The sequence below is a fragment of the Hemicordylus capensis genome, chromosome 2 (assembly GCF_027244095.1).
Source record: "Hemicordylus capensis ecotype Gifberg chromosome 2, rHemCap1.1.pri, whole genome shotgun sequence".
NCBI classification, from domain to species: domain Eukaryota; kingdom Metazoa; phylum Chordata; class Lepidosauria; order Squamata; family Cordylidae; genus Hemicordylus; species Hemicordylus capensis.
The window spans coordinates 213,168,587-213,196,096 of record NC_069658.1 but is presented as its reverse complement, the minus strand read 5'-3'; the positions used below and the strand labels follow the sequence as shown (position 1 = coordinate 213,196,096).

The 27,510-nt window shown below is 49.4% G+C and overlaps 2 protein-coding genes across 2 annotated transcripts in view; both read left to right on the top strand.

Moving 5' to 3' along the window:
* The first annotated feature begins 638 nt into the window (after positions 1–638).
* KISS1R (KISS1 receptor) lies at positions 639–16,640 on the top strand. The gene is made up of 6 exons (XM_053293201.1): positions 639–666; positions 4,492–4,677; positions 9,300–9,424; positions 12,407–12,542; positions 15,201–15,442; positions 16,275–16,640. The coding sequence occupies exons 1-6, from the start codon at positions 639–641 to the stop codon at positions 16,638–16,640; spliced, it is 1,083 nt and encodes a 360-aa protein (XP_053149176.1).
* Positions 16,641–23,102: 6,462 nt separating this feature from the next.
* Positions 23,103–27,510, top strand: part of ARID3A (AT-rich interaction domain 3A) — a 59,999-nt gene continuing 55,591 nt past the window's right edge. Inside the window, exon 1 of the mRNA XM_053299582.1 lies at positions 23,103–23,542. The gene's annotated coding sequence lies outside the window, so the exon portion shown is untranslated. The remainder of the gene's footprint in view (positions 23,543–27,510) is intronic.

Genomic DNA, 27,510 nt, shown 5'->3' with positions numbered 1-27,510 from the left:
ATTGAATCACCACTTAGTCAGATCAAATGTTAATTAAATCCACCTCTGAGTAATTAATACATCCTCTCCAGAAAGGTTAATGTTCAGAGCTGTGTGTGGCTCTTTGTTTAGGGTGTCTTGTTGGTTTCTGTCTGTCTCTCTGTCTCAGAGCAACTCTCTTAATTCTTCTCATAAGGGAGGCACAGGAACATAGGAAGCTGCCGTATACTGAGTCAGATCATTGGTCCATCTAGCTCAGTATTGTCTACCCAGACTGGCAGCGGCTTCTCCAAGGTTGCAGGCAGGGGTCGCTCCCAGCCCTATCTGGAGATGCTGCCAGGGAGGGAACTTGGAACCTTTTGCATGCTAGCCTGCAGGTGCTCCTCCCAGAAGGAGTTTGGGCAGTGTTACTCACTCACCCCTGCTCCAGTGCGGTGTCCAGTAGTCACTGCTACCACTCAATGCTTCCAGAGAGAACTCAGGTTTGGAGTCTGAACCAACCTTTGGAGGATTCCCCCTCTCTCTCCACATTATTTCATCCCTTCAGTTAAGGTTCCCTTTAAATAGCTCAACCACACCATCAGCTTCAGAATCTCTGAGCAACTCACACAAGAGGCGAGACCGTTCTCTCTCTCTCTCTCTCTCTCTCTCTCTCAAAGATGACTTCATTAATCTACAGGAACCAAGGTGAGTAGGGGAGCAGGTCGTTAGGCATTAGGAAAAGAGAGCAAAAGTCATTTCTAACTCTGAATGCATTCTAAAGTCTAAAACAAAGCATTGACACGGTGAAAGATGGTCCAGCAAGTAGATGGGAAGTAGTTGGCCGTTAATCAAGGCAACACAACACTTTTAAAGAGTTTCTTAGGCAAAGCACCGTGAAGGGCGGTGAGCCCTTTCCACCAATCAGAGGTCGACCGCTCCTCAACCATGGGTAGAGGCAACCGTGGGGCCCTGTCTGTAGTTCAAACCTTTTTCAGAAAAGAAAATTGCATCGCGCCCAGTTCGGCTAACCATGGTTTTCTCCCAACCCACCCCAGGGGGAGTTCTCACATCCCAGGTGGTGGATGTGTGTTTGGCAGTCAATTGTGGGATGGGGGGGAGAAGGCAGGGGGCATTTGCGGAGGAAAAACAATTGATACAGGAGCCTCCATGTTCAGAGGCAGTATGCTTTTTGAAAACAAGATGCTGCGAGACAGGGAACAAGGAACTTGAAGGAAGGGCTTTTGTCTTTGTGGCCTACTGTGGGCTTCCCAGAAGGCTGTGGTTAAAAACAGGATTGCTGTTGTTATTGCAATGCATTTATTCGGCATTCAGACTGATTGATTGATTGATTGATTGACTGATTGATTGATTAAGTGCCATCCAGTTGGTGCCGACTCTTAGCGACCACCTAGATAGATTCTCTCCAGGATGATCTGTCTTCCACTTGGCCTTTAAAGCCTCTCAGTGGTGCATTCATTGCTGTCCTAATCGAGTCCATCCACCTTGCTGCTGGTCGTCCTCTTCTTCTCCTCTTTCCTTCCACTTTCCCCAGCATTATGGACTTCTCAAAGGAGCTGGGTCTTCGCAGAACGTGTCCAAAGTATGATGATATTCAGACTGAGCACCACTGAAATCAATGGGACAAGTTCATCATGAGTAACTTAAGATCCATGAACTTCAATGGGACTTAGTCAAGTCTAACTTAATCTGGATGTTGCCTGTTTCTTAAATGTATCCCCTGTTTTTCCATAAGGTTTCCACAGGTAACTGAGCAAGGAGGACCTTTCAAAGTGATGCTTCTCTTCAGAGCGACTGGCCTAATCCAACCCCAGCACAGTATCCCTCCAGTGGCCATTACTGGTATCTACCTTGTTTTTCTTAAAAACATATGGACAGCCCTGCTGGATCACGCCCAGGGCTGACCTAGTCCAGCATCCTGTTTGCCACAGTGGCCCACCAGGTGCCTCTGGGATCAGATCAAAGTTGGTCCTTCTACCCCAGTATCCTGTTTCCAACAGGGGACAGCTAGGCTCCCTAATGGGAAACACACAGGCAAGAGATAAACACACGCCTCCTCTCCTGCTGCTGCTCCCCTGCAACTGGTATATTTGGAGGCATCCTGCCTCTGAAGCCTGGAGGTAGCCTATAGCCATCCAGACTAGTAGTCATGGATAGAGCTGCCCTCCATGAATTGGCCTAAGCCCTGCTTAAACCCATCCGAGCTGGTGGCCATCACCAGATCCCTTTGCAGAGAATTCCATAGGTTAATTATGGGCTGTGTGAAAAGGGACTTCCTTTTGCTGGTCCCAAACTTCCTGGCAATCTTTTTTTTTTACACTGTAAGCCCTTTGGGGACAGGATATCATTTTCTTATTATTCTTTTTCTGTGTACACTGCTTTGAGAACTTTTGTTTTGTTTTGTAAAAGTGGTATATAAATATTTGTCATAATAATAGAAAATAAAATAAAATGCAAACAAAATTTTCAAACAGGTTGAAACCACCATATACAAAAGTACTACACACACACACACACACACACACACACACACACACACACACACCTATACTAATTTCCAAATGCTGGATGGCCTATTTTTACATTCTTAGCCATGACAGCTCAATGAAACCTGAATGTTTAGAGGCATTCTACCTCTGCATGCTGGAGGCAGGGGAGCAGACAACAGGAGATACGTTCCTGCCCTGCCTGTGTGCTTCCCACTGGGGCACCTGGCTGTCCCCTGTTGGAGACAGGATGCTGGGGTAGAAGGACCAACTTTGGTCTGATCTGGCAGGCCTCTTCTTAGCACCCATCTCCAGATGGAGCCCTCTGGTCAGAGCTGCTCCAGGAGGGGGCCACGCCAAAGAGCAGCCGACGCAGGCGACAGCATCACTGACAAAAAATAAATAAAAATGCAGAGAGGCTAAAGAGAGAAGGGAAACTTGAACATGGGCAGAAGACAGTGCAGAGCTCCGAAGCACCTGGCTGCAGCAGCAACATTCGACACACACATAGGAAGCTGCCATATAATGAGTCAGACCATTGGTCCATCTAGCTCAGTATTGTTTTCACAGACTGGCAGCGGCTTCTCCAAGGTTGCAGGCAGGAGTCTCTCTCAGCCCTATCTTGGACATGCTGCCAGGGAGGGAACTTGGAACCGAGATGCTCTTCCTAGAGTGGCTCCATCCCTTAAGGGGAATATCTTACAGAGCTCACACATCAAGTCTCCCATTCATATGCAACCAGGGCAGACCCTGCTTAGCTGAGGGGACAAGTCATGCTTGCTACCACAAGACCACACCATTTATGCCAACTTGCTTTGAGTCCCAACTAGGACAGCAGCATTTTTTAAAATTGCCTAGACTAATCTAATAATTAAGAAAATGATCATATGAACATAGTTATAGGGCAGCGTGCACACCAGGGGTGCCATCTCAATGCCAAATGGTACCTGATGAGATACCCTGTCCTGGGCTCCCTCCCTGCTAGATGCTTGCTCTCTCCCATGCCAGCGTAAATATCTCTCAACAAGTATTCATTCTCCTCCTTGCTGTGCACTTTAGCGCCACCCTCCCACATCTGCTGGGCAGCCCACGGCTTTATAAACCTCCCAAGAGGGTTGCATAGAGAAGTGGGCTCTGCCTTCCCTGGGAGGAAGAGAAAAGAGAAGAAGAACAATTGTGCTGTTGTGTTGCCCTCAAACAAGAGACTTTCAGACCTCACAGGGAGGAGGCAGCAACCCGTCCCCGCTCTCCAGAGGGTCCTTTTCCTCTCCTTTGCCAATTCCTAGGATGCTCGAGTGCTTTCAGAGCTGTGCAGCAATCTCACAATGACTATCAGCTCTGCTGGTGATCCAAGAGTGTAAGATCTGCAGCTCTCCAACATCGGACTGTAGCCAGAGGAATAATGCACGTTCACGGCTGACCACAACTACAGATCTTTTTCTCTTGGGTTGCTTGGATCCAGGACTTTCCCCAAGATATTTGGGATCTTCTAGTTCTTTGTGGGCTGGCCCTTTTGGATGATGCCTTCCAGCTGAGGGTTTTGGAATGGATCCTGCTTTCTCTGACCTTTTGGGCGAGGCTTCTGGGATGGTCTGCCAACTACCAAGGCTGTTGGGAAGACTGGATCAGGCGGGTGACTCACTATCCAAGTGCCACCGTGCCCCCTTTGAATCCGATGCAACCTTCTGTGACTGGCTAGGGCACTTCCTGGTCTCTGTTTGAAGACAAAACTGCCTGGCTGAGGTTTAGATGCTGCCAGAGCAACATCTGCTATCCTGGTGAGCTGTCCAAAGTGCTGAAGATGCCTGCTGCAGGACCTCTCTGGCCGAAGCTCCTTCTTAGCTAAGCTCCCCACCTTCTAAGCTGTGTTTCAAACTTCGCAGGCTTACATCTTAAGAAACGGTGCTCTCCGCCTAAGGAATCTGGGCAACAAAAAAGCTCTTTGCTGGGCAGAAACACAGGACCATGTTCAATGGGTCTGCCACCTCTGATTTCAATGACTCTCTCTGGCTCCTGAACCTTTCAGCCCGTGCTGCAGGGCCGTTATGCGCCAACAGCTCGGAGCCCCAAAGCCCTCCGCAACTGGTGGACGCCTGGCTGGTGCCCCTTTTCTTCGCTGTGCTGATGGTGGTGGGGCTGGCGGGCAACTCCTTGGTCATCTACGTCATCCTCAAACACAAGCAAATGAGGACGGTCACCAATTTTTATATCGGTGAGATGTGCAGGGAGCACTTCTTAGGGGGAGGAGAGATGTCCCGGTTCAGGCGACAGCGTCACTGACTGACAAAAGCAATGCAGAGAGGCTCAAGACAGAAGGGAGACTTGAACATGGAGAGGAGAGCCGGTCTTGTGGTAGCAAGCATGACTTGTCCCTTTAGCTAAGCAGGGTCCACCCTGGTTGCATAAGAAGGGGAGACTAGAAGTGTGAGCACTGTATAGTGAGCACTGACTAGAAGTGTGAGCACTGAACCCTTGCTAACGTGGCAAAGAGGCACCTTTTAACGTGGTGATTCTCTTTATTTAGCAGTGGGAGAGTAACTGGACCTATCCACCCCCAGCACAGGACCTCCAGTGACTGTTGTTGGTGTCTATCTTGTGTTTCTTTCTAGATTGTGAGCCTTTTGGGGACAGGGAGCCATCTAATTTATTTATTATTCCTCTGTGTAAACCGCCTTGAGCCATTTTTGGAAGGGCGGTATAGAAATTGAATTAATAAATAAGATATTCCCCTCAGGGGATGGAGCCGCTCTGGGAAGAGCAGAAGGTTCCAAGTTCCCTCCCTGGCAGTATCTCCAAGATAGGACAAGATTTTTTTTTTTAATAGGACAAGATTTTTTAATTGAACCAACAAACTACCAAAGCATACAATACGTTGCCAAAGCACAATTATATACAAAGTGGTTGCTTGTACATGATATATCTACAAAGATTTACACACAAGGATTTGGAAACCCACAAGGTTATGAAGTATATGCAGTAGTACTGTAACTCGGGGGTGGGGGATTTCAAGGCACATCAGGTAATCGGTGTGGGGGGGTTACGTCCAACGTCCATTTCCACCATTTGTCCCATTGCTGTTTAGAAGAGATACTCTTGTCTTTTTGCACATAACCATACAAACTTTTCCAGAAGAGATTTACTCTCTCATCTGCGTGAACCTCTTGGTCGCGTCTTCCCTCCCTATTCCTATGCAGGAGCATTGCATAAATGACATACAGGTTTACTAACCTGATTACGAGAAGGGGAACATTCCAGTTCCCTAGTATGAGGGCACCCGTTCCGTCCCATTTCCTTGAAGGTTTCTTTCTGGGACCTCGAAAGGAGGTTCTATTGCTCAAACCCGAGGTTAGTTCTTCCCAAGTCTGTTTTTTCAAATCAGGCCACTCTAACAGCTTGCTTACTCCCTGCCACACTCTTTTGGCTACCACACACTCTTTTAAGAAATGTGAGTGGGTTTCCCTGAATGTTTTGCCTAGCTCACTAGCTTTCTGTTTGCAGGTGATTTTAGGGCACTCTTGCTGGTCCTCTGGGAGCCATGGCTTAGCCGCATTAAGTGGTAGTACTTGATGGTATAAACACCACTTCATTTCCCATAAATGGAAAGGGACCTTTTTCTCTTTAAAGAGAGCGATAGGGTGATCGGGTTGCAACAAGTACTGTGAAGTGTGGTGTTTGTAGCATTTACGTTCTAAATCAGGTTTTAAGAAACCCACTTCTAGAATCTCTCCATCAATTGTTCTCCTTAGCTTCTTAACTGAGGAGGATCCTTTAAATAGATCCGGTTCAACCTTCCATTTTTAAAGTGTGAATAACAAATCTCTCAAGTAGTCCGGGTGTTCTCTTTTTAATACTTGTGTGACATTACCATTGAAAGATCCTTTTCCCCACCATGCTATGCCCCATGCTGACTTGCGCCAATGCAGAGCAAAAAGCGAGACCCAGGTTTTTTGCAGGAGGTTGGACATATTATGGACATTCACAAAAATCCAGTTTCCAAAATGGTAGGACATGAATTCAGTTACAAAATAGGGTTGCAGGGCAGGTAGGGCTAGGCCTCCCCGCTCAACCTCCTTAAATGCTACCGCACGGGCCAAAGGGAAGGACGCTGTGTGCCATACTAGACGGAAGATCTGGCTTTCAACTCTCCGAAGGAGATCGAGCAGGGGAGGATAGACTACTGCCAGGTTATGCACTGGGGGTATCAGGTAAGTCCGAATGTAAACCGCTTTCTGGTACATGGCAAGGCTCCATTTTTCCCCACATGGTGATTTTAAGCATTACTTTTTCTTCCTAATCTGTCCAATTTCCCCCCCAGACTTTTTCCTTAATCCCATATTCAATCCCCAAAATGTTTACTGTATCTACCCACTTCAGTTTGGACTCTGAGGCCCCTTCGCTTTTACATTCAGAGATGGGTAGGCACGAGAGTTGCTTGCGTTCGGGGTCCATTTTAACAAATACACTTTTGTCAGCATTTAATTCTGAGCCCGAGATCTTGCCATATTCCCAGAAGAGGTCTAGTATTACAGAGATTTCATTTTCATTCGATAACAGTAATGTAACATCATTGGCATGAGCTACAAATTTTACCCTAAACTCAGAGTGCGGTTCTGAGTGGACAGGTGGTTCGGCTATCCCCTCCCTCTCCCTCCTCCTCCCTCTCAGGAAGATCTCGCAGAGCGGAGGGATAGAGAATGAGAGTCCTTGCAGATGGGGTTCTATCTGAATCCTGATCAGGATTGGATCCAGGGCAAAAACATAAAGTAATGGGCTCAGTGGGCATCCTTGGCGGACACCCGAATGCAAAAAAGATAGGGCTGAGAGAGACTCCTGCCTGCAACCTTGGAGAAGCCACTGCCAGTCTGTGAAGACAATACTGAGCTAGATAGACCAATGGTCTGACTCAGTATATGGCAGCTTCCTATGTTCCTGTGGGCAGAAAACAGTGGGGTGGGTGGGTGAGTGAAATGTGTAGGGGGCATTTCTTCATGGAGGAGAGGTTTATCAATGGCTACTAGCCTGAGGGCTATAGGCCAGCCTCAGAGGCAAGATGCCTCCGAATTCCAGTTGCGGGGGACTAACAGCAGGAGAGGGACATGCCTTCAACTCCTGCCTGTGGGCTTCCAGCGGCATCTGGTGGGCCACTGTGCGAAACAGGAGGCAGGACTAGATGGGCCTCCTTGGGCCTGATCCAGCAGGGCTGTTCTGATGAAGAAGCTGAGGATCCGTGAAAAGGAGGGCTGCCCAGGAGCCCCCAATGGGAAGCTAGAGGTCCTGGGTAACCGGTTGTGTTATTTGGATGACAACTCTCCCATCCTCTCTGGCAAGGGCGTAGCAAGGTTAGGGTGGACCCTGGGACAAAAAGTGAAGCTGGGTCCCCATCCCCCACCCCTGTCTTCTTCGGAGAGATGCAAGAAGGGGGGCGTACAGCAAGCTGCCACCTAGCTGGTGGGTCCCCCTCTCTCGGGCTCAGGAGCAGTTGTCCAACTGTATCTATGTGCCCCTGCTCTCTGGCCCTTGTGGCTGGGGAGGAGGGGAGCTGCGATCCAAAACGAACAAGTTACCCCAGACAGGAAGCTGGTTAGCACTTAGGAACATAGGAAGCTGCCATATACTGAGTCAGGCCATTGGTCTATCTAGCTCAGGACTGTCTTCACAGACTGGCAGCAGCTTCTCCAAGGTTGCAGGCAGGAATCTCTCTCAGCCCTATCCTGGAGATGCTGCCAGGGAAGGAACTTGGAACCGAGATGCTCTTCCCAGAGTGGCTCCGTCCCCTAAGAAGGGGAATCTCTTCCAGTGCTCACACTTCTAGTCTCCCTTTCATATGTAACCAGGGCAGACCCTGCTGAACTAAGGGGGCAAGTCATGCTTGCTACCACCAGACCAGCTGTCCTCTGTACTTCTTAGGCCAAGCTAGGGTGGCCACCCACCTCTTATCTGTGGTCACCTCCTTTCTTGGAAAAGCAATACTAAGCAATATGATACAGAAAGTTATACAAAGTTTTCTGGGAGAGAGATGGGAGGATTCAGAGTCAATGGTTTTAATGTTATCTAGTTGTCATTGTGATTTTAATCTGCTTTTAATTGTGTGTTTTTAAATTTTCATTGTTAATTGATTTTCATTGTTGATTGATTTTCATTGGGTTGTTTTTTTTAATGTAAACTGTCATGAGCCATCTTTGGAAGGGTAGTATATAAATCAGATAGATAGATAGATAGATAGATAGAGTTGCCTGTGGGACAAATAGGGGCAGGCAATCAACTCTTGATTGGCTATCTGGGCCTGTGATGTTATCTTGCTGGCACTGAGATCCCCGATTGTCTGGACTGGCATAGCCAGTAAGTATTTTTATTTATTTATTTATTTATTTATTACATTTATATCCCGTTCTTCCTCCAAGTATCCCAGAGTGGTGTACTACCTACTTAAGTTTCTCCTCACAACAACCCTGTGAAGTAGGTTAGGCTGAGAGATAAATGACTGGCCCAGAGTCACCCAGCAAGTCTCATGGCTGAATGGGGATTTGAACTCTGCTCTCCCTGGTCCTAGTCCAGCACACTAACCACAACACCATGCTGGCTCCCAAGTAGAAGGACACTCTTTAGAGCCCATAATGCCCAAGCAGTTGCCTTTTTTAAAAACACATAGGCTGACATCCAGGTTTCTTAACAATACTTCTCAGGAGGTACGCTAAAGGACGATTTCATCAGGACTACTTGGGAGTCATTTAGACTGGATGTCAGTCATGCTTTATCTTGAACCAGTGTGGTAGGGTGGGATGCAAGTAACAAATCCAGGGAAATTAGGAACAGTTTGTGCTTTCTCTCTGACAGCCAATTTGGCCATCACCGACATCATTTTCTTGGTATGCTGCGTGCCGTTCACTGCCGCCCTCTACCCGCTTCCAGGCTGGGTCTTCGGGGAGTTTATGTGTAAATTTGTCAACTACATTCAGCAGGTGAGCTTGTCTAGTCTGGGGGTTGTCGTTTCACAGGTCTCTGCCAGAACTGCAGCCACATTCCATATCTGGACAGATGTTCCCCACCACCACCACTAACAAGTGAGAACAACTCACTTTCCCCATGTTCAGAGTTTTAAAGAAAGGAAACCATCTTCAGAGGCCCACTTTTTATATGCAGGGCAGCCATATTCAACATCAACCTGCCTACTAAATTAATCTTCTTTTTCCAAAAAATAAATAAAACCATCATTGGGAACATTGGGAATTTGCTGCTGCAAGACAATGGCTTTGATATCTTGAAAAGGGGAGCAGATAGATTCGTGGGTCGGTTGGTGTCTAACTACCATGATGGATAAGTGGAGCCTCCATATTCAGAAGCAGTCTACATCTGAATACAAGTTGATAGGGGCAAACAGGGGGAGAGGGCTGCTACCCTTCTGCCCTGCTTGTGGGCTTTAATTTTGGGACATCCCACTGTGCCCTCCTGGAAATAGGGATGTGCACAAAACCGGTTTGCCTGGTTTGGCTCGAATTCGAACCAGGTTCGAACCAGGAGGGGGTGGTTCGGTTTTGGTTTTGTTCAAACCTCCCCCTGGTTCGGTTCGAATTCGAACCAGTTTGAACTGGTTAGGACACCCAAAAATTGGTAGGATGGTAGCTGGCACCCAGAGGTACCTGCCACCCAAACCCCAAAGCAATCAGACACTCGTACGATTTTTTATGAATTTTTGAAAATTATTTTTATTTTTTTCTCACAGGATATAATGGGACTCCAACCAGCCCATTATTCCTTATTGTGGAGCACCCTTGGGTGCCAACAACCATGCAAACCCCGAAGCAATCAGACACCCTTATGATTTTTTATGAATATTTGAAATATTTTTAATTATTTTTCTCATAGGTTATAATAGGACCCAAACCAGCCCATATCCCCTATTGTGGAGCACCTAGGGGCACAAAAGTGGGGTAGGTGGTAGACAACCAGGGGTGCATACTATCCACAAAGTTCCAAGGCAATCTGACACTCCTCTGATTATTGGTGAATTTTAAAATTATTTTGGAATTCCTCATAGAGAATAATGAGAATTGCAGCAAATGTATAGCTTCACGTCGGGGAGAAAGGGATGTCCTAGAGTGGAGTGTGGTGGGTGGTAGTTCCCAAGGTGGGCAAGGAAGCTATCATAATTATTTGAAAGGAGTTGGGCAAAGGGCTGATTTTTAAGTGATTTTTGAAGTTTATGTGTCTTTAAGGTTAGCAATGAGAGTTGCAAATGCTATACATTTGCTGCAATCCTAATTATTCCCTATGAGGAATTCAAAAATACTTTAACAATTCACCAATAATCAGAGGAGTGTCCAATTGCCTTGGGGTTTTATGGGTGGTAGGCACCCCTGTCTGTCTACCACCCACCCTGCTTTTGTGCCCGTAGGTGCTCCACAATAGGGGATATGGACTGGTTCTGGTCCCATTATACTCTATGAGAAAAATAATTAAAAATATTTCAAATATTCATAAAAAATCATAGGACTGTCCAATTGCTTCAGGGTTTGGGTGGTTGTTGGCACCCATGGGTGCTACACAATAAGGAATAATGGGCTGGTTGGAGTCCCATTATACCCTATGGGGAAAATTTTTTTTTTTTCAAAAATTCATAAAAAATCTTACAAGTGTTCGATTGCTTTGGGGTTTGGGTGGCAGGTACCCCTGGGTACCAGCTACCATCGTACCAATTTTTTAATGTCCGAACTGGTTTGAACTGGTTCAAACCGGTTCGATTCGAACCACCCCCTGGTTCGGTTCGAATTCGAACCTGCTGCTCGAACCTGATGGCTGGTTCGGTTCAAATTTGAACCTTCGAACCGGTTCGAATTCGAACTGGTTTGCACATCCCTATCTAGGACCAGCAAACGGAGGTACTTTTTCACACAATGCATAATCAACTTGTGGAATTCTCTGCCACAAGATGTGGTGACAGCCAACAACCTGGATGGCTTTAAGAGGGGCTTGGATCACTTCATGGAGGAGAGGTCTATCAACGGCTACTAGCCGGAGGCCTATAGGCCACCTCCAGCCTCAAAGGCAGGATGCCTCTGAGTACCAGTTGCAGGGGAGTCATAGCAGGAGAGAGGGCATGCCCACAACTCCTGCCTGTGGCTTCCAGTGGCATCTGGTGGGCCACTGTGCAAAACAGGATTCTGGACTAGATGGGCCTCCTTGGGCCTGATCCAGCTGCAGGGCTGTTCTTATGTTCTTAAAAACATACACACATAAACTTAAAGCAATTTCGATGATTTAAAAGTCAAAACAGATTACAACCTAAAAATGTAAAAAGCTGAAAAGGCTTGGGTGAAGAGGTGGGTTTTCAAATGCCTCTCAAAATGTCAGAGATGGGGAGGATCCTATTTCAGGAGGGAGAGCATTCCACAATCTCAGGGCAGCAACCAAGAAGCCACGTCCCTGTGTGGCCACCAACCAAGTTGTAGTTCAACCACATCTGGAGGGCCGGGTTTGCCCGCCCCTGTGCCAAGAGCTTCAGGACAGGCAAAAGGATGTGCTTTGCACAATATGTAGTTAAACTATGGAATTCCCTGCCACTGGATGGGGTGGCGGCCACCAATCTAGAAAGTTTTAAAAGGGGTTCGACAAATTCCTGGAGGACAGGGCTATCAATGGCTACTGGCCAAGCTCCGAAAGCATCTGGCATGGCACAGGAAAATTCACTCCCCCCAAGGATCACACACAGCCCTCACCCGAGTGGGGTGTGGGTTTCTGAGCACTGTGCCAATTCCCTTGCAGCATAGCCACGGAAGCATGCAAGGGTGTGGCCACGCAAGGGGGCCTGGGCCGTGCCAGCTCCTGGAGTATTTTTATTTTTATTTTTTTTTAAACACTGACGAAAGCTATGCTGTTCTAGGCCTAGGGTGGTGCTGGACATCGCTTACTGCAGTTATAACGAACAGGTCTGTTTTGCCACACAGGTCTCGGTGCAAGCCACGTGCGTCACCCTGACGGCCATGAGCGTTGACCGGTGGTATGTGACCGTGTTCCCGCTCCGATCCCTGCGCCAGCGCACCCCCCGCGTCGTCACCGCTGTCAGCATCAGCATCTGGGTCGGTGAGTTGAGGGGGCACCCAGACCTTGTGCTTCACAATTTCCTGATTTCTGTATGCCCATGCTAGGAACACGGGGACATAGGAAGCTGCCATATACGGAGTCAGACCCTTGGTCCATCTAGCTCAGTATTGTCTACCCAGACTGGCAGCGGCTTCTCCAAGGTGGCAGGCCGGAGTCTCTTCCAGCGCTATCTGGAGATGCTGCCAGGGAGGGAACTTGGAACCACCTTCATGCACGCAGGCAGGCGCTCTTCTACTGAGCTAAAGCCCCATTCCCGAAGGGGAAGGTCTTCCAGTGCTTACACATAGCAATAGCAATAGCACTTACATTTATATACCGCTCTATAGCTGGAAGCTCTCTAAGCGGTTTACAATGATTTAGCATATTGCCCCCCAACATTCTGGGTACTCATTTTACCAACCTCGGAAGGATGGAAGGCTGAGTCAACCTTGAGCCCTTGGTCAGGATCGAACTTGCAACCTTCTGGTTACAGGGTGGCAGTTTTACCACTGCGCCACATGTAGTCTCCCATTCAAATGCAAACCAGGGTGGACCCTGCTTAGCAAAGGGGACAATTCATGCTTGCTATCACGAGGTCTGCTCTTTGGACGCTACTTTGGACTAAGCAATTCTATAGCCATTCCCCGGCAAATGCTTGACCCGAACCCTACAACCCATTCCTCCTTCCTGTTGTGTTCAGAGCATGGGCAGGTTGCTATTGCATTTGGTTCACAGACATGTTTTTATCTCCCTCTCCGCTACCAAAGGGCGCACTGATAAAACAATCTTGATTTGCTGTTAATCTTGATTTGAATGTGTGCGTCACTGAACACATCTTACACAGGAACATAGGAAGCGGTCTTCTACTGAATCAGACCATTGGTCCATCTCAGGGGCGGAGCCACCATTGAGCAAACGGGTTCGAAGAATGCGACGTCAGATGCAGGGGGCATAGCTTTGTTTGCAAAGGGGGGCCACATGGAAAAATCCCCCCAGCCAATGCCGTGGCTGGAGTGGCTCTCTCTGCCTAAAAGGTCCGGCTCCGGGTGCGCTGTGAACGTGGTGCTGGCTAGAGGATTTTGCTGTGTGGCCCTGTTTGCAAGCAAAGATACGCCCCTTGTGTCTGATGTCATATGCAGGGGTGGGGCTTAGTGTCTGACATCAAAGCAGCGGGCAGGGCTAGGGGGCCATCTAGCTCAATATTGCCCACACAGACTAGAAGAGGCTTTCTCCAAAGTTGCAGCAGGCCGGAGTCTCTCTCCCAGCCCTATCTGGAGATGCCGCCAGGGAGGGAACACGGAACCTTCTGCCTGCAAGCATGCAGATGCTCTTCCCAGAGTGGCCCCATCCCCTGAGGGGAAGATCTTCCAGTGCTCACATGTAGTCTCCCATTCCAAAGCACCTGGGCCCGGTTTAGCAAACGGGACAATTCGTGCTTGCTTCTGCAAAAGCTGCTCTCCTCCTTGATTTCAATGGATGCATAATTGTACTGATTTTCTTCTTGTCCCAGGTTTTAGGGGCATGTGCAAATATTCCAATGTACTGGTGAAACACCACAGCTACATTTTAGGGCCTCACATTATGAAGGGAGTCTGAATGAAAAACAAGGACTACATTTCAAGTTTTACAAAACGTACTTTCCTTTAAAAGTATCTCTAACGTAGACAGACTTTCTAATGGAAATAGTTCACAACGCTGATGGGATCTGAGCTGTCAGTGACTGACCAGAAAAAGGATCTTGGGATCGTGGTGGACAGCTCATTGAAAGTGTTGACTCAATGTGCGGCAGCTGTAAAAAAAAAAGGCCAATTCCATGCTAGGGATCATTAGGAAGGGGATTGAAAATAAAACGGCTAATATTATAATGCCCTTATACCAAACGATGGTGCAGCCACACCTGGAGTACTGCGTACAATTCTGGTCACCACATCTGAAAAAGGATATTGTAGAACTGGAAAAAGTGCAGAAGAGGGCAACCAGGATGATCAGGGGCCTGGAACATCTTCTTTATGAGGCAAGGCTACAACACCTGGGGCTTTTTAGTTTAGAAAAAAGACGACTGCGGGGAGACATGATAGAGGTCTATAAAATCATGCATGGTGTGGAGAAAGCGGATAGAGAGAAATTCTTCTCCCTCTCCCATAACACTAGAACCAGGGGTCATCCCATGAAATTGATTGCCAGGAAATCTAGGACCAACAAATGGAAGGACTTTTTCACACAACGCATAATCCATTTGTGGAATTCTCTGCCACGAGATGTGGTGACAGCCAACAACCTGGATGGCTTTAAGAGGGGTTTGGATAACTTCATGGAAGAAAGGTCTATCAACGGCTGCTAGTTGGAGGGCTAAAGGCCGCCTCCAGCCTCACAGACAGGATGCCTCTGAGTACCAGTTGCAGGGGAGTCACAGCACGAGAGAGGTCACGCCCTCGACAACTGCCTGTGGCTTCCAGCGGCATCTGGTGGTCCACTGTGTGAAACAGGACGCTGGACTGGATGGGCCTTCTTAGGCCTGATCCAGCAGGGCTGTTCTTAGGTTCTTAACCCTGCTGTGAGATAGGTTAGGCTCATTCAGAACTCTAAACTCCAGGGAGAAATTCAGATGGGAAGCCTGTCAGAAACATCTGTGCATCTGGCTTTTGCTTCTCCTTGCAGGTTCCTTCGTTGTCTCCACCCCGGTGGTGGTGTACAACCGGCTGACTGAAGGCTACTGGTTTGGCCCACGCACGTACTGCAGCGAGGCCTTCCCTTCCGCCTCGCACGAGAGGGCCTTCACCCTCTACAACTTCTTGATGGTCTATCTCCTGCCCCTGCTGACCATCCTCCTTTGCTACACAGCCATGGTGAACCAGATGGCGCGCCGCCCTGCCGTGGGGCCGTCCGACAACCACGCCCAGGTCAGCATCCTGTACACTGCGCCACTGATGCTCAGGGCCACCTCGGGCACAGTGAAAGAGGAGTCTGTGTTCAGGTCTTCTCCCAGGGGTTTTTCCTTTTTCACTGGAGGGGTACCCCCAAAAGGGAAAACTTAGAAACAGGGGGTTGCTAGGGACAGGAACACTCAGGGACAAGGACTGTCCTTGGGGAATAGGCAGGGCTGGCGTCAGGTCGGCATCGGTGGGTAGCTGCCCAAGACCCATGGCTGATCTCCAAGAGCAATCCTGTTGCCTCTGGAAGGGGATGAGCACAGGGTGGTTTTCTGAGGGACCAGAAAAGGGAAGAGCCACCTAATGGCACAGTGGGGAAATGACTTGACTAGCAAGCCAGAGGTTGCTGGTTCGAATCCCCGCTGGTATGTTTCCCAGACTACGGGAAACCCCTATATTGGGCCGCAGCGATCTAGGAAGATGCTGAAAGGCATCATCTCATACTGCGCGGGAGGAGGCAATGGTGAACCCCTCCTGTATTCTACCAAAGACAACCACAGGGCTCTGTGGGCGCCAGGAGTCGACACCGACTCGACAGCACACTTTGCCTTTACCTTACCCAGGGAAGACGGGAGACATGAGAGAGTGGTTTGCTCCGAACCCTCGAAACCACGATCTGTAAATACAGACAACGGAAGGGTTTTAATGGGCACAGAGTGGTTTACTGGGAGACCATCCAGAGAGGACAGGAGCCATAGGAGAGTAGTTAGCCCTGCCCAGGACCCCCCAAACTGGGATCCGGTCCCGTAAATACAGACAACGGAAGGGTATGAACTGCTCCCCGTTTCCCTCCTGCTTCCAGGTGCAACAGCTGGCAGAGCGCTCCGAAGCCATGCGGGCCAAGATTTCCCGCATGGTGGCCATCATCGTGACCCTCTTTGCCATCTGCTGGGGCCCCATGCAGCTCCTGCTCCTCCTCCAGGCCTGCGTCCCCAGCTTCCAGCGCAACTATTATACCTACAAACTCAAGATCTGGGCCCACTGCATGTCCTACGCCAACTCCTCCGTCAACCCCATCGTCTACGCCTTCATGGGCGCCAACTTCCGGAAGGCCTTCAGGAAAGTCTTCCCGTTCGCCTGCAAGCAGAGGGTGGGCAGCTGCGACGTCGTCGCCGGCCGCCCCCACCACGTCAACATGGAGTTGCAGTTTGTCTCCTCGGGGATGTAACCCGCGGGGAGGGGGACTCTCTCGGAGCAGGCATGTGGACCCAAGGAGGGTGCTGTGATGGTCGTCTTTCAGCAGCCAAGACGGGCAGGTGCACCCAAAATAGGATATGTTTTTTTAAATTATTTTTAAAGAACTGGCAACAGTGAAGAGGACTGTTCACCAGATGCTCAGGGGCCTGGAGCACTTTCCTTATGAGGCAAGGCTACAACACCTGGGGCTATTTCGTTTAGAAAAAAAGACGACTGCGGGGAGACATGAGAGAGGTGTATAAAATTATGCATGGAGTAGAGAGAGTGGACAGAGAGAAACCGTTCTCCCTCGTCCACAACACTTGAACCAGGGGCCATCCCATTTTGCTACGGGGTGTGGTGATGGCCACCCGCTTGCATGGCTTCGAAGGCTTTTAAAGGGGCTTCGACAAATTCTTAGAAAACGGGGCTATCAATGGCTAGGTGGCTTATAGGCTACCTCCAGCCTCAGAGGCAAGATGCCTCTGGATCCCAGTTGCAGGGGGAGCACAGCAGGAGAGAGGACAAGCCCTCCCTCCCTGTCTGGGGGCTTCTCGAAGGCATCTGGTGGGCCACTGTGGGAAGCAGGATGCCGGTGGGCCTGATCCAGCAGAGCTGTTCTTACATAGGTTGTGTTTCCATAGAGGTGCACCTAGGCCATTTTGGAGCCTGGACCTAAAGGCCTTTGGAGCTCACCTCCACCCCCTGCTGCATGTTAAGCATCATCTCCCTATTCTTATCCCACATATTTCTTTCCCTGCTCTGTCTCTATAGCACCAGGCACGGGTCATAATCACATTTGGCTGCCCGGTGCCGTGCAGGCCAGCAGCAACCACACCAGCCAGGGCAGTCTAAAGAGGATTGGGGGGGTGGGCAGGAGGTGTGGAGGCCCTGGACTTCGGCCCCGGACTTCGGCCCCAAAGTCCAGGGCTAAGAGCACCACAGAGTTTCCCCCCCAGGGCTTGGCTTGGCTCGCTCACTCCAGGTGCCTGAAGCAATTTACAGCCTGGTATCATCCCCATCTTTGGGGTGACAGACTTATTGGTCCTTGGATGGCAGCTAGGTTTGCAAACACCCTGAGGAAGGTATCGCTGCTTCCTATGTTCCCAAGCAAGGGAGGTCTCCCCCAAATGCTTGGAGCTAATATAGTGGCTAGAGAACACCCATGCTAAACTCTTTGATGGCATAAAGATGTGGTGGATAGGTGGACCGAGTTGACATCGTTTTAATTCCCTGTAGTATTTTGAATATCCGCCCGCTGTGCAGCTTGTTTACACGGGAGATGGCTTTGCTTCTCCATGCCAGCAACATCAGCACCTGTGGAATTCCTGTCTGTCATGAGTCACAACACAACACAATTGTGTTTTAAATTTCTTGCTTTTAAATTTTTTTGTTTTTGTTTTTAATTAATGTTTTACTTTTAATCTTGTTGTAAACCGCCCAGAGACATAAGTTTTGGGAGGTGTAAAAATATGATAAACAAACAAACAAACAATTTAAAGGCACCCAGGGGTGCTGTTGCAGAGAAAAAGTAGCAACTTTGAGGGGCTTTCCAGTTCCACAGGTCGCCTAACATACCCTAGACTCTCTGCTGTCATGACATTTTGCTCCACTAGATGTCACTATATCAAAAAAAAGAGGGTTTCTTTTTTTTCTCATGGACTGTGGAGAGATTCTGTCTCTTGTTTTTCACACTTTACAGGTACAAAACAAGACCCAAAATTCTTTCATAATTCTCCACTGAAAGACAAAACATCTGCATGACCCCTAGACTGATTTGTTTGTATGTTTAGCAGGCCTGGAGGCAAAGAAGCATTCCCCACCTCTTGCCTCTTCCTCCCTTGTCTCCCCTGTCTTGAATTCTAGGCTGTAAGCGCTTTGGGGCAGAGACTTGTCCCCTCATACTTTTGCAAGTGATGCTGCTGTAGAAATAAGCCATAACAAAACCAGTTCTGACACCATGGGACCCTTAAAGAATGAGGCTGGATCCACGCAGCCTCTACATTTTCAGATTTGAAGGGGTCTGGCCTGGTCTTTTGCACCCTTTTTTTAAAAGGAAGAAAGATGGACTAGAGATACCCACCAGGTTTTGAAAGGGAAGCTTCTATAACACTGTCATTTCCTCACTGTATTGTACACATATAACTTTTGGAAAACAACTCTTAACTTGCCTCGGGTTATTCTTTTTTGGAAGGCGGCCTGGACGTGTCCTAAATAAAAGCAACAAATTCATCACACCGCAAGGCTCTTGTGTCACAGTGGAAAATCCCAGCTTTCTTTCGCCAATCAAAAGGCCCCTGCCCTGAGGCACAACGTCTGAGGGTCACCTTTGTCCTGACCTCTGCAACTGCAAATGTGAGTTTCCATCCAAACGCAGCGCACTTTCTGCACCTCACCTTTCAACCATCTGACTTTCAACACACAGGGCAGACTGTCGGAGGGAAGTTGCACAATACGTGGCTCATTTGTGGAACTCCTTGCCACAAGATGTGGTGGGGGGCAGTGGCTTAGGTGGCAGATATTCTTCTCTGCCCATCTGTGTTCCTTCTTGGACATTTCTTTTTCTTTCTTTCACCCAGCTGCCCCTCCCTCTTTCTTTCTCACTCATTTTCCTTTCTCCATGCTTTCTTCTACATTATGAACATATGAGACTGCCATATTCTGAGTCAGACCATTGGTCCATCTAGCTCAGTATTCATATTCATAGTAGAAGTAATATTGTCTACACACAGACTGGCAGCGGCTTCTCCAAGGTTGCAGGCAAGAGCACTATCTCAGCCCTATTTTGGAAATGCTGCTGGGAGGGAACTTGGAACCTTCTGTGTGCAAGTATGCAGTTGCTCTTCCCAAAGCAGACCCCATCCTCAAAGGGGAAGATCTTACAGGGCTCACACATGTAGGCTATGGCCAGGAGCGCTTTCTTTCAACTTCGGCTGATTCGACAGCTGCATCAATTACTTTAAGAGAACGATCTCAAAACAGTGGTGCATCAGCTGGTAACCTCCAAGCTTGACTACTGCAATGCGCTCTACGTGGGGCTGCCTTTGTACATAGTTCAGAAACTTCAGTTAGTTCAGAATGCGGCAGCCAGACTGGTCTCTGGGGTAACCTGGAGACACCATATTATGCCTGTTTTAAAACAGTTGCACTGTCTGCTCTGCCGATATGTTTCCGGGTAAAATACAAAGTGCTGGTTATTAGCTTTAAAGCCCTGAACGGCTTGGGTCCAGGCTAGCTTAGAGAGTGCCTACTTCTGTATGTTCTCCATTGCACACTGAGGTCATCTGGAGAGGTCCGTCTCCAGTTACCACCAGTACGTCTGGTGGCAACTCAAAATCGGGCCTTTTCTGTAGCTGCTCCTGGCCTATGGATTGCACTCCTGGCAGATATCCGCTGTTTAGGCTTGCTGTTGGCCTTTAAGAGAGCCCTAAAAACTTACTTGTTTGGCCCAGCCTTCCAAGGTTTTTAAATTGTTTAAGTATTTTTAATTGGGTTTAAATTGTGTTAAAATGGTTTTTATATTGTTTTTAGCACTGTGTCTTAAATGGTGTGTGTTTTTTATGTCTTTTGAAACTTGTTGTACACCGCCCAGAGCCTTTGGGTAGGGTGGTTTTCAAATGAAATAAATAAATAAATAAATAAATAAATAAATAGTCTCCCATTCAAATGCAAACCAGGGTGGACCCTGCTTAGCAAAGATGACAATGCATGCCTGCTACCACAAGACCAGCTCAGCTCCACATTCTTTCCCCCTCTAAACATGTTTTCCTGCTTTGCGTGTTGTTTTCCCTTTTTCCCCTTCCTCCCTGGAGTGGCACCCAATGCCGCCTGGTCCATGCCCCTGGTGGGGGCTAGTCCCTTTCCCAAGCCGACCACCGCAAAACTTTGAAAGTGGTGCCAGGAGGGGGGCAGGGTCCCCGCTTTCTCCTCTTCCCTCCTCGCATACAATCTTTTTGCAAAATGTGATCTTTGCAAAATTTGCAAAGGCCAGATCAGTCCCAGAGGGCTGCCCGGTGGCTGGTGCCACAAAGATCTGCCCCCTGAGCTGACCGCCTCCCTGTGCCTCATGATAGGGCCGCCCTGCTTCCGTCTCGCCTTAGCCATGTCTTTTTCTTTCTCCCTTCTTTACTCATTTGTTTTCTCTCTTTTACTTTCCCATGCCTCCTTTTACATTCATTTCCCCCCCCCACCCCACCCCACCCTTTCCCTCCCTTCTGCCTTTCCTTTGGGTCTATTAGCGGGCGAGTGGGACACTTGCTAAGCCAGTCTTCTGAAGCAAGGAAGGATGGTGGCCCCTTTAAATACCAAGAGGGCAAGAGCCTGGAAGAGAGAAGCGGAACTGACTTTAGCAGGCAGGCCTTCTCCTAGGGAGCGTCTCCAAAGAGACAAGAATGCCACGTGCACCTCCGGGCAACCCTGCCTCCCTCTTTTGTGCCCTGCAACAGTTAAGAGTGCAGGGGCCATGCCGGGAGGAGAGAGTTGGCAAACCTTAAGAGGCTATGCCTGTGAAACCGAAGCACCACATCAGAGCCATCTAAAATGATATGCATCAGGGGTTTAACTCAACATCTCTTCCTGTATGGTAACAATTCCTGATATCAAACAAGCAGAGGTTGCCAGATGAGCAAATCAACCCAGCCTGGTCTGCTTTTATGCTTTTAACAATCTGGGTTTTATTTTGCCAAAACAAACAAACAAACAAAAACACCCTCAATGAACCTTTTTGAGGCATTGAGATTCAATCATGTTCCCAGTCGAATATCTGAAGAGTCTGTTGCTGTTTAAGGCACAGGAGCAGAGGCCAGGAAAAAAGTTGGCAACCTTACTTAGCCATCCAGAGAACAATTTGTTATGTGGCGGCTAACAAATAAAGTTTATTAATTCACTTATTTATTTTTTATTATTATTCAGAGGGAGTGGGAGAAGCCTTCCTGATGCCAGTGGGAGTAAGACTGAAAAACTAACACTGAAATTAAAAAATGGCCTTCATATGGTTGGTTCTGACAACCCTGATGTACACGAGGGGCCCAACTTTTCTTACCTTAGCGGCTGCATGCCAGTTGAATTATACCCATTTTTCAGGTGGGCAATACTGAGGCTGGGGGCGGTCAGTGTGGTTTGCCTAAAGCTGTGAACTAGGTGAAATCCGAACTCGAGATTTGCTGGTGAAGAGATCAGCACACTTCCTTGGACATCAGTCCTGCAGGAAGCTATTGCAATGTAGCAGCGGAAAGAATGAGGCGCACAACCCCAGAAGTCCTGGATTCTAATCTTGCCCTGGGAAGCGCCTCTCTCACACAGCCTCAGCTTCCCTTCTGCAAAATGGGGGTGACAATGACAACAAATGGTTTTGTGGCACTTTAAGAACTAAAAGGACTAACTGGGTATTTAAGAGAACTTTTTCTTTGCCAAGAGCCCTACTGCCCATTGAGAACCTCTGGAGAGGTTCATCTGCAGTTGCTACCAGCTTGTCTGGAAAAGATACAGAAGAGGGCAACCCAGGTGATCAGAGGCCTGGAGCACCTTCCTTATGAGGCAAGGCTGCAACACCTGGAGCTTTTTAGTTTAGAAAAAAAATGACTGCAGGGACACATGATAGAGGTCTATAAAATAATGCATGGTGTGGAGAAAGTGGATAGAGAGAAATTCTTCTCCCTCTCACATCACAAGGGGTCATCCCATGAAATTGATTGCCAGGAAATCTAGGACCAACAAACAAAAGCACTTTTTGACACAATGCATAATCTACTTGTGGAATTCTCTGCCAGGAGATGTGGTGACAGCCAACTACCTGGATGGCTTTAAGAAGGGTTTGGATAACTTCATGGAGGAGAGGTCTCTCAATGGCTACTAGTCGGAGGGCTGAAGACCGCCTCTAGCCTCAGAGGCAGGATGCCTCTAAGTACCAGTTGCAAGGGAGCAAGGGCAGGAGAGAGGCCATGCCTCCCTCTCCTACCTGTGGGCTTCCCAGCGGCATCTGGTGGTCCACTGTGTGAAACCGGATGCTGGACTAGATGGGCCTCCTTGGGCCTGATCCAGCAGGGCTGCTCTTGTGTTCTTATGTCTGGTGGCTACGCAGGGACGGGCCTTCTCCGTTGCCACCCCAGACTCTGGAATGCGCTCCTTGGCTCTGCGTAAAGACGCGGAGAGACTCGGGATGAAGCAGGGGCGTATGTCGCCTGTGGCTCCCCGCTACCCCAGAGGGAAGCCCCGGGTGGGTCTACTTGGGACCCTTCTCATTCCCAGGTCGGCGCGCAAAGCGATGTGGGGGCTGGAAGAGGGAGACCCTGCAGCAAACTCCCCCACGCAGAGTGACTCGGAGAGGAAGGACACGGCTCCTGGTCCTGGAGAGCTGAGGGAGGGACTCCGGAGTCCGGACTTCCTTCGCCGCGGGCGGCCTCTGCGCGCCGCCGGGCGCTGCGCAATTGCGCGACGCTCCCTGCCCGGGCCCAGCCTATGCCAGGGCTCTGATTCAGAAGTTAGGAATTTGCATCTGATTGCTATTTGTCACCGTATGATTTGTCTCCCCGGCCCTGAGCACGCCTTAGGCAGAGGGGAGGGGAAGAGAGGGGAGGGAGCCGCCAGCAGCAGCCATGCAGCAGGAGAAACTTCGCCAGCCCGGCTGCTGGATCAGGGGAGGAGGCTGCGCGGTGGAAGCCCGCGACGCGGCGGTGTAGAGAATCAGCAAGCAAGCAAGCAAGCAAGGGAGGAGGAAGAGGAAGGAAGCGAGCAAAGAGGCAGGCAGGGAAAGGCGGCGAAGGGCTGCTCCGGTGCTGGCGACGCGTCGCGAAAGCGAGCAGGCGCCGCGCAGGTCAAGAGGAGGAGGAGGAGGAGGAGAAGCAGTCGCCACTAGCCAGGGCGCAATGAAGCTGCCCCCCGAGCCGAGCCCGCAAGGTGAGCCCCGGCCCCGCCACCCGCCCCCCAGCGAGGGCCTTGGGCGTGTTGCAGACGGAGACCCCACCTTTTGTTTTGCCTTGGGAAGGATCGAGTGGGGGAGGGCCGGCGCGCCTGGCTCGGTGAAGTCCCCCCGTGTGGGTTGGTCCTGCTTGCCTTGGCTTCCCTTTCGCCCTCGCGGGAGGCCATGGGGCCGGGAGTTCCGCGGGCACGAGCTCCTTTCCTCTTTCTCTCTCTCTCGCCCCCCCCCGCTCCGGTTTCTGGTCTGCAACTTTGAACGCCCGCCCGCCCCATTTGAGGTCGAAAGCAACGCTCTGGAGAGAGGGAGAGGGGTTTGGGGGGCATCTCCCTAGTCAACTCCTCTCTTTATTTTATTTGGTCTGCAGTCTGAGTTCACTTTCTTCTCGGTACGGCTAGTTGGGGGAGACTGCTCGCTCGCTCGCTCGCCTGCCTGTTCGCTGGTCTGAGGCCGAGGGACGACCTGGGCACACATTGCCAGGCCTCCATTAAGTGCAGATTTAAGATCCGGGGTGCTGGGCTGTGTGTGTAGATCCTGTTTGCCAAAGTTTCAGGCTTGTTTTCCTTTCCTCTTCTTTTCCTTTCCTCTCTGGTGACTTTCTCTCTCTCTCTCTCTCTGTGCGCGCGTGTGTGTTGAGTATTACTATTTTAACTCCGGGGGTGGGGTGAATACTAGATTGTTCCAGGCAGAGAATGCTTATTCGCATATGAGTCCCCTCTCTCTTTTTTAAAACCCTGCTTTGGTGTATCTGGCTCCCAGAGGCTTCTTTTCTCTCTCTCTCTCTTCAAATGTATATATTGTAGCTCGCACCTAGCAGAGAAATATATTCTCTCTCTCTCTCTCTCTCTGAACTAAGTTGGAGGTGCCCTCTGCTCTTGTGGCTCCAGGTATGTGTTTCTGCATGAGTCCCTGTTCTGGGTGCAATTGCTCGCAGGAGAAAGGTGTAATGGGCAGCCTCATCCTGCTCGGGCTTTGGAAGGATTTGGTTGCTCCGGGTGTGGGAGGGAGGGAGGGAGGCTTGGTCAGAACAGTGAATCATGCAGAGGTGCAGCAGCCAGTGATCTGACTTTTTGCAGCACACGGTTTGGGAATTGCTGCATGAGAGAGAGAGAGAGAGAGAGAGAGAGAGAGAGAGAGAGAGAGGTGAAAACCTGTCAAACTGCAGCCTTCAACTTTGGTCTGGATTTACTGTCTGTCTGGTGTGAGGCTCTCTTCCTCCCCTCCCAGTTGAGCTCCCTGCTGGCTTAGCGATTCTTTATTTTAAAAAAATAAATAAATCGTTTGCCGATAAAAAATTGATGTGGGAGGCAGAGGAGACCTTGGCTCTTTCTTTCCTCCTTGAATGCTTAATCTTCCAAGCTTCTCCTGGCAATTGGTGGGATCTGTTGTGAAGGAGTTGGAGGCCTACAATGATGCTGAAGGGGTGTGTGTGTGTTTCCTCCCTGGAGGGAAATGCCTATCCTCCCCTGCACGGGCAGTCATTACTCCCCACAGAGATGCACCCCCCTTCCACTGTTCTCCAGAGGATTGTGGAGTTGCTGCTTGCTTATATGGAGAAGTTAAAGCATTGGGCGGGGGGAAGGCAGCAGCACGTGGGTGTTAAGCCACTTCTGGAGACCCTGACCATTGCAAATGAGACCCCAGCTTCTGTTGGTCACATGAAAGGGCAATTGGCGACCAGTCGACGGCATTTTCCCATCTTTCTGAAGGGGAGCTGGATGCCGTAATGGCTGGTTTAAGTCTCCATGATCAGACCATCCAGACTTTGCGCAGCCTGGGATCGGGATGCCCAAAGGACCGTCGCCCTCTTGCATCCGTCTCTCCGGCCCAGCTTAACGCAAAACTTGAGGACGGGGCTTACTTGGTGCTGGCCCCACACACCTTCCCGATTCCCTTCATAGGGAGGCCTGCCCTCTTTGACTTGGAGCGGGCCCTCACTCCCTTTCTCTTTTCACCCGCATAACTGCTGGTTGAACTGGTTTGGATTCAGATTTTTGATCTGTTTACTCAGCTTGTGCATGCTTTCTTGTGATGGGCTTGATGCCTGTTTGAGCCTGCTGTCCTGGAAGGCAGGACTGAAGCAAAGGCAGAAAATAAATGTGTTATTTTCTTGGTTGAACCATTGAGGACGGAGGCCACCAGCCTCCACAATTCAACACCCCCCCAATAGATTAACCCACGTAACTCAAGCCATAGCAGGAATGTTTTGTTTTCCGGGGTCTGCAGACTAGAGTACTCGAGATGGCTTGAGTCAGTGAGCCAAGCCAGGAAAAGGTGTGCGCTGGCCTCTATGCGCAGTCTTCATGGCATAGCAACCCTCTCCCTTTTCTCACTTGCAAAAACTATTTAAATGATGCTTTTGCTGCAGTGCTCAAAATGTACGCTTCTGTACACTCCCAGGAAGCCACTGTGCCTTTTTGCATCTTGGTCATTCCTGTTTCCTCTAACCAAATACTTAAAACTGGCCCCTCGAATAGGCCCGAGAGGCGGGTACGGTCGTTTCTCGACATCAGCAGTGGCCACGGTCTACTTCACACGTGGTGGCACGTTGGCGCATATGCCTCAGACTTCGCCTCTTAGGGGGTAGTGAACTCTGGGGAAAGCCTCCACATACAGAAAACTGTCCCACGCTCTTTTATGGCATTCTAAAGAACAGCCAGCAAAAAGCAGAAAGTCCCTGCCCCGAGAACCTTACAATCTTAACTACGACGACAACGGATATTTACACGCCGCTCTTCAACTACATTCTCAAAGCAGTTTAAATAGAAAAATACATAAATAAGATGGTCCCCTGTCCCCCAGAGGGCTCGCAATCTAAAAAGGAACATAAGGTAGACCCCAGCAAGAGCCACTGAAGGGATGCTGTGCTGGGGCTGGATAGGGCCAGTTGCTCTCCCCCTGCTAAATATAAGAGAATCGCCGCTTTAGAAAGGTGCCTCTTGGCTCAGTTAGCAGGGGTTAAACTCTTGAAACCGGGACAGCAGAAGGTAATGAAAGCCGCCTTCTGCACAGCCTCGTGTGAAGGCGCTTGCATGCTACAGTAGTGTGCATCATGTGCCCGACGGTGTGCTAGTCACATTCCGTATTGTGTGGGAGCCCTTTTTGCAGAGAGATTTTCAGCTGCCCCCCCGATGTGGAGGCCTTGTTTTTGTGTTTCTCAGTGGACATCCTCACCCCAGTCGCCTTCCGATTTCTCCCTACCCCAGGGCCTACATCTGGAAACAGCCGGAAAAAGCCAGCCTGGCGTCTCTGCGATCTAACAAGGGGGCTCCTGTGAACTTGCTCTCTGTCTCTTTCTGCCGCCTACAAGATAATTAAAGAATTAACGTCTCCTGCACAAGGGCTTAAGAGACGTTCCCTCCCAGGATAGCAGTTCCGACATTTGTTGGTCGGTTTTATTTCTCTCTTTCTCAGACGTAGAAGTTGACGCTATAAATCTAATAGTCCTTGTTTGCAGAGCAGTAGACGGATTTTGAGGCGGGTGTGTGTGTGTGTGTGTGTGTGTGTGACACCTTGAAGATTTTCCACTGGAGAGAATGTTCAGATAAGGGGGGAAAAATGCAATCAAGACAGAGAATTAGCAGGTTTTGCCAGTCCTTTAATGTCTGGGAACTGGGAGAGGGTATGACCTGTGTTTCTTGATGGTGAGGTGATGGAGCATGTGCAGAGTGCCAAAGCAGGTGAAAGTTCATGAATGTTTAATTTAAAAAGTGGGGTGTGAATTTGGCTGAATTGACTGATTGCACAGAGCCTTATAAAAGATGGCACAAGATTGCAGCATCCAACTGGGTCTGTGAATCCACAACATATGGGATTCACAGGTATACTGCTGCTGAGCAATGGAGGTTCAGTTTAAGCCGCTAATAGTATCCGATGATGGCCCCCCCTCCAAGATTTTGCTTAGTTGTCTTTTAAAACCATCTGAGCTAGTGGTGCTCGCCACAGTGAG